At 45.8% G+C, this 11272-nt stretch overlaps 1 protein-coding gene across 1 annotated transcript; it reads right to left on the reverse strand.

Annotated features, from left to right (window-relative positions):
- Nucleotides 1-863: 863 nt before the first annotated feature.
- CCKAR (cholecystokinin A receptor) lies at nucleotides 864-8615 on the reverse strand. Its single transcript, XM_012754611.3, has 5 exons — nucleotides 8290-8615; nucleotides 7394-7645; nucleotides 4254-4515; nucleotides 2459-2586; nucleotides 864-1384 (listed from the first exon to the last, which is right to left on the reverse strand). The coding sequence occupies exons 1-5, from the start codon at nucleotides 8399-8401 to the stop codon at nucleotides 864-866; spliced, it is 1275 nt and encodes a 424-aa protein (XP_012610065.1). The 5' UTR covers nucleotides 8402-8615.
- Between the last annotated feature and the right edge of the window lie 2657 nt (nucleotides 8616-11272).

The raw sequence follows: 11272 nt of genomic DNA on the forward strand, positions 1-11272 counted from the left end.
GAAAAGAAGAAGTGTAGAAGAATGGGAGAAATTGAGTGGAGGCAAAGGAGTCATATGGTTTAACATCAGCACACAAAGGAGAAATTAATAAGTAATATATATTATTAAAATAGAAATAGTCCTATGTGCCTTTTGCCACTTAACATTCCTTACAATAAGATAGCATCCCATCCAGCTAGGTGCCTCATACTCTCTTTTCTTTTTAGAAATGTTAAGCCCCAAATTCCGTCTTTTAGACATTTCTTATGCTGTTCTGGTAATGACATAAGCTTCTATCTCTGAGAGTCCTTGACCAACCTCAAGCTGAAGAAATCAGGCGGTTCTCTCCCCCAGACAATGGTAAGACAGGGAGGGTTTGCTGTGTTCCCTCCGTGGTCACAATGAGGTGGGTGGCTACAGGGTACACGAGAAAGAATGACAGACTCCCGCCAGGCAATCACCACCAGATTGCATGAGCAGAAAAAGCAGAGCATAGAAACGGTGTGGGTGTGAGAGCCCACCATGGATGTTCTGGAACCTTCTAAAGCTCAGTAGGGTCCACGTCTTCATTCTCAACATGTGCTTGGCCGTTACATTTGCAGCGTGAGCCCTGTGGGACTCCTGCCACCGGCCTGCTGAGGTTTCTGTGACGGTGACCGTTACTGAAAATGTCCTGCCTTGCACTGCCTAGGTGGGGCCAAGTCCTGGCCCCAGCCCAGCGGAGCTTCCCCTCTGGAATCCAGACGAAGGATGCAGAGCAGGCGGTGAAGAGTTGGCACTGGAAGTGAAGCCTCCCTCCACCTCCTCCTCCTCTGCCCTCCGGCCCTGCCCCTCCCGGCGGCGGCTCGGGGCTGGGGCTCGGGGCTGGGGCTGGGGCTCGGGGCTCAGGGCGGCGCGGGGGCGCTGGAGCGGCTGTACGAGTACCTGGTCAACGAGGCCCCGGTGGTCCTGCCCTCCTCCTCCTCCCCCGCCTCTCCTCGGGCCCCCCGCGGCCCAGGGTGGGGGCAGCAGGGGAAGGTGGCCATGAAGCCGAGGCGGAAGCGCTTGTTCATGAAGCAGTAGATGATGGGGTTGACGCAGGAGGAGGTGTAGGAGAGGAGGAGGATGAAGGAGATGGGGGTCCCCGAGAGGCGGCGCTCGGCAGACGCGGTGTCGTAGGCCCGCCAGGCGTTGGCGCTGAAGATGGGCATCCAGCACAGGAAGAAGAGGACCACGATGACCATGAGCATGCGGATCACCCGCTTCTTGGCCATGAGGTTGGCGGCCGAGCTGCTGCTGCGGACGCGGCTGACCCTGCGCGTGGACACCTGCCGCAGCGCCAGCCTCCCCGGGCGCCCGGGCGCCTGCAGGTAGCAGCCGTCGCCGTCCTCGCACCTGCCGCTGCTGCCGGTGCTCGCTTTCCTCTCTGGGTGGGCGAGAGACGCCACTGACGGTTTGGGGTGGGCATGCCCGACGGAAGGCATGAAACCCCCCCACCCACCCCACCCCCGCCCCCCATGAGGAGGGCAGCCCAAACTTCAGTACGGGGCGGGCACCTTGGCCCTGCACGGACATGGGTAAGCCTGGATCTATACTAGTTCTCGCCTTCACACGAAAAGCTACCTAAAACGAATAAAATAGTACGTACGTATACTATATATGTATATACATATATATGTATATATATGTAGTATACATGTAGTATAACCTATAACAAAAATAATGGGCGTGCAGATTAAAAGGCAAACATTGTTAAAGAATGAATGAATATTCATCCTCTTCTCCTTCCTTTCCTCAGCTCCGCAGGAAGAAGGTTCCTGCTTGCTTGGCAAGATTCCAGATTGCTTTTATTGTGAGGAATCTGGGTAATAATAATAATAATAAAAACAACACCAAGGAATTCAAATATGCCAGAGAGACTAAGTTATCTACACAGTAATGAGCTGAGTGAGGGGGTGGAGTGAAAAGGGAAAAGGTTATGGCAGCAAAGGTGTTGTGTGAGTTTTAGTGGATAGCGGGTTGTAAGGAACCGGGAGGGAGTGAGGCTTTGTGGAAACTGCGGTGTGAGAATGGAAGGGAGGCGGGAGGATGGGAAAGGAGTTAAAGAGCTGGACTGTAGGTTATACATCAAATCTCTTCCAGTCCCTCTGGAGAGACACGAACAGATGGGACCATGACACAAGTAGTTTTGGTTGCTGAAGGGTGTCCATTTGAATGTAACATTACAGAAAGTCCAGGACACATGGGCCCTCAGCTTATAATTGGGTTATGTATATATTATTTGATTCCACTCAGAAGGCTTTTGAAAGGAATTATTTCCCCATTTTACAGATGAGGAAATAGACTGGGTCTCATGCCTGCGCCTTATAACACAGAATCCCATAAGAATACTTTCAAATATCTCCAATACACATTATATACACTCTAAGGATATCTGTTTAAGTTATAGAAAACAAGTTTTTGAGCTCTTTGGGCATACATAAAGTTAAAAGATCGTTACCTGTAGCAGATTTCTTCTGGCTAGCCTCAAATTTTATTCCTTGGTAGAGTTCCAAAGAGATTAATCCATATGCCACCATCATCACAATTCCAGGAATAAGAAAGAGGATGAGTAACAGGAACGTGTGCCTAATAAAATTAAAAGAAATCCAATAACCAGCAACTCTGGGCCTTCAAACTCCAATGGGAAGGAATGAATAGAGTTCATCCTTAACTGATCTGAGCAAACACATTAATTACTAATATTTAATATTCTTGGAAATTTCGTGTTTGAAGATTCAGTCATTATAAGTTGTTTTCTTTTCAGATGATCTCTGATGCAGGACTAGTTAAATTAGAAAAGTTTGGCATAATTCTGTGCTTATAACAAGTCTATGTATTAAAAATAATGAAAGCTTAAAGAAGAGAAAACTGAGGCTTAAAGAGATTAAATAACTTGTCCAAAGCCACACAGTTAATGGCAGAGGTGGAATTTGAACCTAAGCAATATAATTCTAGAACCATATGCTTTTAAGCGTCACAATATGTAACAACAGAATAATCAAATATTTAGGAAGAGATGATGGAAAACCTTCTTGGTTTTGTAAAACATGGCATTCCGGCTGTTTATGACCCATGAGCACTCAGAAATTTCCATGGGCATTCATTCTCTATGACCCTGTGAAGCTGGCACAGTGGCATAGCCGTTCTAGGGCCTGGTGAGTTACAGCTGTGCTTTCTCTAAACATGTTTGATTCCTGAGGAATCACAGCCTCCTCCTTTATGAGTCTGGCCCCTAAATCATTTTTGCAGTCTGGCATGTGTTAGGTTATACAATTAGGCCATAAAATTGTCACAGGCTCATGGTGGCTGGGCTATTTCTTATTTCAATTGGACATGTTTTGATAAGATTCATTTTCAAGTCTTGCAAATAACTCTCTCGTTTGAAATATAATTCTTTTTATGCATGTGCTACTTCGATGAAATAAAAGGAAGAAGGCAAAGAAAGCAGAGATGATCTCAGTTTGGGGCTGTTTCTAAATTTCTAGTTCCCTGCTTCTAAAACATCCTTGGAATTAGTAAACTTAATACCCTGAATTTGTGTAGCCTTTTTAGAATGACATTTTTATATACATACTCTCCTTTGAACCCTATAGCCACACAACAAGATAGATTTAAAACATATCTATATTATTAACTCCTTGGAGAGATAAGGAACCAAAGCTCAAAGAGTTTATGAGAATTTGCCCAAGGTCACCCAACTAGTGAGCAAAGGAACCAATATTAGAATATTGCCTTTTATTTCTGGTAAATTGCTCTGGACAAGCACCAGAACTGCAGCTCTAAGAAAAACAACTTAGGATTTTGGACTCTCGGTTCCATCTTCAATTCTTTAGAAAATATAGCTCTCCAAGTCATCTTGTCTAAGCCCTAATTAGAGCATTTAGAAGCATAGTGACTAAGCACAAAGGTTCTGCCCCTTCTTAGGTTTTAGAGTTTGGGCAACTTAACTTTTCCAAATCTCAGTCTACTTACCTTTAAAATGGGCATAACAATAATACTTATCCTATAGTGTTTTGAGAGGATTAATTGATTAATATATATATATATATATATAGCTATAGCATTTAAAACAGAGCATGCCAGCTAAATGTTTGCTATCACTATTATTCTAGAATGAGGTCAGAATGACTCTACCCAAGAAGTTTCCAGGAAGCTTATCCTCTGACCACTCTGGGCAAGGCATTCCAGTTTTTCATAATATTGCACAATTATGTCAAGTTGTATTTAAAAAACTAAACACAGTGCAGCCTTACCAGGACTGCTGCATAACATCATTTGGCAGTAGAAAGCGGCACATGTTTGCAGTCTGGTTGTTATTTTTGGTAAAAGGCACCAAGCTGCTATAGATGGGGTATGGAGTCATGATGGTGAAGGAAAGGCCCCAGGTAGCAGCGATCACCTTCAAAGCGTGAGATTTTGTTTGCCAGACGCGGGACTGTAAGGGTTTGCAAATTGCACCATATCTCTCCAGAGATATGGCTACCAGATTAAAGGTGGACACGCTCACAGAAGTGCCTGGGAAAGGAACAAAGAAATTGGTTATGTTGACTCTGAAATCCAAAGTTTATTTGCACATTAGCTTAAGCATATCTGATCTGCACAGGTTTTATAGCAAAGGAAAATGCTCAGAGAGTAAAGAAATATTGTGTATGTATATTTTTAAAAGATGATTGATTCCTAGCTTTGTTCCAAAAAGGATTTAAAGGCAGTTAAAAAACTGTATTTACAAATGCATCTCATTGCCAATTTTTAGATAAGTTAATTGAGCTTTGATTGCAACCTAACTCCTGCTTAGGCTGAAGGTGTTCATTAATTAATAACCAAAGGGATGAAATGTGTTCCTAACCCACAGAAGAGGTTTTTGAAAAGCCTGAAGAAAAGCTCTAGTTTTGAGCATGATCTGCATAGTTAAATTGACCTTAAAAACCCCAGATTCTCAAGGACTCTGTGACCCTGGAAGGTCCTTGGGATCTGAGATGGAGGCATTAAGACTTTCTCTGAAAAATTCTAGTACACACTGTTCTTAAGAGTGAAACATTCTAAATTTCAAAAAACAGTTTGTTGAAAAAAATACATAGCAAAAAAGATGGAGGGGGGGGAAACCTTCCATACTGTAACTAAAGGTTTCTCTGCATGGGGGGCCTAGGGTCTTCCTTCTCATTCTGCTTTGCTTTTCTGTATGTTTTAGAGTGAGCGTGCATCACTATTATAGTGCGAAAGACATCAAATATGCCTCACTTGAAAACATATCAAAAAAGATTAATTTCCCCTAATTTTTGTATTATATATGCATGCTTATTATAATGACTTATGATCCCCTTAAAATTCCCTTTAGAAACCTTCAGCTATAAATTCTGTTAATTTTTCTGATCATCACTTACCATGATTTCTTAAACCTCAGAATTAATATAAATTTGTGATCCTTAGATTCTCACTGTGTTTACAGACATAAATTATTTCTCTGAAACTATATCCAAAAATGTCTTTTTTCTAGGGAGGCTAGCACTAGCTTTCCTTAGAGTCTTAAAGGAATCTATGACCCTAAAACCATTATCTAATAACTCATGCTATGGGGTAGGATTTGCTAAAGAGTTGATGACGTTTTAAGTCAAGAGCATAGCCCCAGACTCATAGAGTCAAATCTGTAAAATGGGCTCCCTGTAACTATAAACTCACTGTTAGGCAAGCATTCTTTTTCTTTTCTTTGTTGCTTTTTTTTTTTTTGCTATAAATTATTAGTTTAATGAATGTTAATTGTTATTAATATCATTGAGGAGACAGCAAAACTGAGAGGAGAATCCAAATTACTAGAATTAGAAATCCAACAAAATCCCTACAGTATTGTAAATACTTTCAGAATTATTTCTTTTTGGCATTAAAAATTCTTTTAATTGAGTTGAAATTCACACAACATAAAATTAACCATTTTAAACTTAATTCTGTGCCATTCACAACCATGCAAACCCTCATTTTAAATCTCATTTTGCATACTCTGGTTATGGTTCTCAAATAATATTACCATAAGATATATATGGATGGGTCTTGGGAGTCTAAAGCACTATGAAATGCTAGTTATTATTGCTTAATTATTTAACAATGAATGATCCTTTTCATTTGTAAGTTCTTTTCTTTTTTCTTTTTCTTTTTCTTTTTCTTTTTCTTTTCTTTCTTTCTTTCTTTCTTTTTTTTTTTTGAGGACTTGAACACAGATTGACACATTCTTGGTAATTTGTCTGTGGCATGAGGGTCAGTAATTCATCATCATTTTGTCTGTGCTGAATCCTGCTTCCTCAATTGGGAAAAATAAAGACTTTGAAAGCTTTCCGGTCACTGAAGACTGCCTTAGCCCAACTCAGTTCTGCATATTTTACAAGGCTTGGATCAGAATAAAAAAGAATTCCCACCTCTTGCTCTCTCCCAAAAATTCTCAGAAAGGGCAAGGGAGAAAGCAATTTGGCAGACAGAGGAGACCGAGAAATATGTTTTTATTCTGCTTTAGGAGAACCACAGCAGTTGGCAAACAGAGCCAGAGTGCTTGCTTGCCGCCGTGGTGGCTGCTAATATGGGTTCGGATCCCAGCTCTCTTGCTTACCGCCTGTGTGTCTTTAGGCACATTATGACCCTCTCTGTGCTTCTGTTCCTCCGTGGTGAGACAGGAAAGGCTATTTACTCCATGGGGTGGTTGGGAGATAAAATAAGATCATGGAAGTAAAAGCGCTTAGTACGACATCTGGTGCACAAGAGTACTCAAAAAAATATGAGCTCTTGCAATTTTTGTTATTATCATCATTTTGATTGGCATGGGCAGAGAGCTGCACGTCTTGGCCAATCAGGGTCAGCCTAGTGACCTCACCGCCCCCAGGAGCAAGATCAATTCCTCATGTAAGGGGAGATCTCCCCCCCACCCCCAGATGGTTCCAGCTCTGAGGGGAGCAGGCTTGGAAGTGAATCCTGAGAAAAGAGTCTAGAACTGTGATGGAACTATTCTTCCAAGAGCCCCCACCCCCTAAGAAAACAAGGGAACAACAGCAAGGAACCCTCCTCCACGACCTCACTATCCCCAGAAGTCACTCAAGTTGGGTGGAGATCAGGGTACCATCAACGGCGTCCAGAAAGGGATAGAACAGCTGGAAGTCACTTTTGAATCCTTCTTCCCTTGGAACAGCAGCGAGCAAAATCCACCTCCTCTGTGTTTCCATATTAACTTAGTTCACTCTTAGAAACTGACCTGTGACGCAGGTGATGCCTGGGGACTGCCTTCTGGGGACGCGTGAGGACTGACTCGCGGTAAAGCCGCACCCATGTCCTGTCCTGCACGCAGCCCCGCACAGCCAGACGCCCTGCGTTACCGTGGCCGGGCGGGGTCTGGGGCGGGTCACCAGCCGCCACTTACCCATGAAGTAGGTGGTGGTCTTGCACACCGCGCTCCCGAAGATGAAGTCCTTGAGCAGGTTGGGGATGAGGTTGAACGGCATGCAGAAGAGGCAGAGCATGAGGTCGCTGACAGCCAGGGAGAGCAGGAAGATGTTGGTGACGGTCCTCATCCTCTTGTTGCGAATCAGCACCGTGATGACCAGCGTGTTTCCGAGCACGCTGAGCAGGAATATCAGGGAGTACAGGAGAATCTGCACTGCCGGCCGCCACTCTGCGGGGATTGGCAGGCGCAGGCCGGAGGGACGAGGTTATGAGAGCAGAATGCTAACGCCTAGTGAGGCTTCCTTCCCCCCAGGGGGGTACATCACCGAACCCAACGCTCCTGCGCTCACAACATTTTACAGAAACAAACTGAAGAAAGCACAGAGTGAATCATTTGCTTTTTAAAAGGGTGGTTTGTGAAAGGACCACTCAGGGGAACCACTTTTTCTTAAGAACAAAGCTCAAGTGAACAGTGATCGCTTTCTTTCCTAGCTGCTAAGCATTATTTTGCTTTAATCAATTCACACTGGGGTTCGCCCCAAGAAAAGGCAACTGCTATGTGGGGACAGCGCCTCTTCTGCGATGCTTGTAAGTTCAAGCTCAGACGCCGTACTCCCTCCTTGCTGCTCTCGGCTCTCCCTCCCACTGCCTTTGTCCCCCCAGGCCCTCTGCACGAGTGCCCACTCTACCCCGGGGAACAGCATTTGACTCTGTTCTGCTTTCTGATCTCTCATCCAAACTTCTCAACATATGACTTTATCCAGCCTTGTCTCAAATGACTTTGTTATATTTTCTTTATCAGCCTTTGCCTTTGCTGATTTCGCCCGCAACTCAATAGTTTTCTGAATTAAAATAACAGTCTCTGACACCTACCTTTGGAAGGGTGGGGCTGATCCAAGCAGAAAAGGGTCTCATTTTCCAGCCCGAGTTCGCAGGGGGGAGCGATGTTGCTTCCATTCACAAGAAGGCTGTCGACCACGTCCATCCTCGCCTGCTGCTTTCCAGCAAGTGCCGGCGAGCTGGGGAATTGCTCACTCCCGGCTCATTCCTCTAATGACCGAGAGCCTCCCAAATGCAACCTGCCGCGGAGGGGCAGCGGGGGAGTGATCTGCAGGTGTGGGCTGTTTCAGCCATTCCTACAGGCGGCTGGAGTTCACCACACGGAGTCCAGCTGGGCCAGCATTTGCACTCCTGTTGTGGAGAAGGCAGCTAGTGCAAGCCAAGCCCGCTCCACCTTCCAGGCCCACCCCGCCCATTCCCGGGCCAGTCTTAGGGCCCTGAACACGGAGACAGTCTGGCTGCAAGTTAACCCTTCCCGGAGTGTGGCTGCTTTTATGCGCATACATGAGTCCACGTGCATAGACACACACACATGCTTCCCCAGTGCCTCTCTTCTCTGTATAGGAACCTGTCGCCAACCCTGACATATGCAGAAGAAAGCCCAAACTGGCTGCGTGAGACAGGGACAATTAACACAGTAACAGATACGATAATGCAGACCATCAGGCCTAAAGGACGTGGAGAGACTGTGTTTCTCCCTCCTTATATAAAAGCAATTAGTGCCTTTTTAGCTTTGGAACCATGCCCAGCAATGTGTGTGGATATAACTGCAGGGTGGTTGTTAAGTTGTTACTAACCACAGTGCTATTTCTTGTGGTCTCTGCCCTTGTTAACTAGGAGGAAGGGAGCACTTTTGAATATAGGTTCCAGAGTCCTTTTCACAAAAGAAGTTAGTAAGATTTCCCGTTCACTCATGTATTCATTCATCCATTCATTCAGCACAGGTTTATTGAGAGTCAGCCGTTTGCTGGATACTAATACTTTGCTAGCCTGTCGGCAAATAACCAGCAAAATCTTTTCAGGTAGTGTTAAGTGCCACAGAGGAAGAAGAGCAGGGAGATGTGATGGGGAGGAATGGATCGGGGGTGCTAATTTAGAGTGGTCAGGAGGGGCTTCCTCAAGGAGGAGACTGTGATCTCAGGTCTGGATGACAAGAAGGAGGAAGCCTGATGGAGATTGGAGGACAGCTCCTTCCAGGCAGAAGGAGTACGTAGTACTTTCAGCAGACGTCACAGCAAGTGCAAAGGCCCTGAGGTGGGAATGAGCTTGGTCCCTTTGAGGTACAGATAGACAAAAGCAGGAACGGGTGAGGGGCAGACAGCAGGAGGGAGGTTAGAGAAGGGGACCAGCTTGGGGGTGTGGGCTTTCCATGAAGCCCTGTGCTGCTGTCCCTCAACACTCATTGCATAGCTAGTCCCCTTAGTACAGACCCTTCGAAAAGCAGATGGCAGCCATGGAAGCTGTGTTTCTGACGCATTGCTTGTCTGAGCTGAGACTTGGTCTCTTTGTTGGATACCCCTGGGGCTCCTTGTGCCCTGGCAGTGCTCCCATTAACAGAGCGACATGCTACATCTTTGCTGAGTCCCTGCTGCACAGAGGTGAACTAGTTGGCATTTTTACTGTCAATGTGGGGCTGGGAAAACAGTGGTATCTCTTTTCCTTGAAACCATGAACACCTCATGCTTGGGGCACTTAGTCACAGAAACTAGAAGTGGAAGGGATATTGGAGAAGCTATAGGCAGTTATTAGGAGGACAGGCTTTGGCGTCAGACAGAGGCAGGATCAAATCCTGTCTTCATTGGTCACCTGCTGGCAAATGCCCAGTGAGTTTCTTAGCCTCTCTGACGCTCATTTTCTTCATCAAGATGACTTCACAAATATTTGCTATAAAAATCACCTAATTGACTCCAGACGGTGTCTGACACACAAAAAGTGTTCAATAAATCACAGATGGTATTAATGGCCTTCCAATAATGCTTCCTATTTTCCTTTTACAAATGAGGAGACTGAGGTTCAGAGTGGCTGCATGATTTGCTGGTGAGAACCAGTGGCGATGTCCCCACGAGGACCCTGCACCCCCCAAGCGCACTCCAGTTCCTGCAGCTTGGAGCTTTTCGTCATTATTCTAGTATCTTGTAGCCCATTTGGACCCAGGGTTCCTGTCTCTCCTCCTTCCTCCTGCCACACATCCTTTTAGCTGAGTCTTCCCTGCCTCCAGACTATGAGCTCTGCCCACTGGGCGCTGACCCTGAACAGCAGTGTACTGACGTGGAAAGGGAAAAGTGCCCAGGGTTTGAGCCCTGAGTGCAGTCAAATTCACCTCCCTGCCGCTGCCAGCAGGGGCTGCCTCAACTGGGCAGACGTCACCAGCCACGGGGGTGCCGCCTACCCAGGTTCATCGAGGTTCATCCGGTCTCTCAGCCACTGCTTCAACAGGTGGGGGCAGTGCTGCTGCAGGTCCACAGGCCAGGAGAGCAGAGGGCTGGGCCTCGGTCGACCTGCCCTGAACCAAAATGGAGCCCAGTTTGGGGCAAGTTCCTCTTTCCATCCCTCCCTCCCTCCTTCCTTCCTAGTCTGTTCTTTTTTTGCTCATTGGTTGGCAGGAAGGTGAGCATGGATGGTGAGGTGGGTGCTAGAGATTTTTTTGTGAACTCACAAGGAGGAGGGTAGCAAATTTGAGTTCTGTATTGCACAAACTTTAGGGCTCATCTGAATTACCTGGGTTCATGGTTTAAAAAATGGGCATTTCCAGACTCCCCTCCCAGAATTTCTTCAGTCCCAGGCCTGGAAACTGCATTTCAATCCAGCATCCCCAGGGATTTGGAGGCGACTGATCCCAGGATAACCTAAGCCCCTGGGAGCCGTTAAGAGCGTGAGGGTAGGCGTCAGACTGCAGAAACCTAAGCCTGATCTTCACCCCTGGCCAGCTGTGGAATGTGAACAAATTACTTAATTTTTCTGAATCTCTGTTTGCTCGTGTGTAATAGGGACAAAATAATGCTACCTATAAACAAAA

This window comes from Microcebus murinus, chromosome 3 (assembly GCF_040939455.1).
Source record: "Microcebus murinus isolate Inina chromosome 3, M.murinus_Inina_mat1.0, whole genome shotgun sequence".
Classification (NCBI taxonomy): domain Eukaryota; kingdom Metazoa; phylum Chordata; class Mammalia; order Primates; family Cheirogaleidae; genus Microcebus; species Microcebus murinus.

Coding starts and splice junctions, on each gene's coding strand:
- CCKAR (XM_012754611.3), bottom strand. CDS start 8,401: ATGGACGTGGTCGACAGCCTTCTTGTGAATGGAAGCAACATCGCTCCC. Junction 7,646..8,289: donor TCAGCCCCACCCTTCCAAAG/GTAGGTGTCAGA, acceptor CAATCCCCGCAG/AGTGGCGGCCGGCAGTGCAG. Junction 1,385..2,458: donor CCAGAAGAAATCTGCTACAG/GTAACGATCTTT, acceptor TCGCCCACCCAG/AGAGGAAAGCGAGCACCGGC.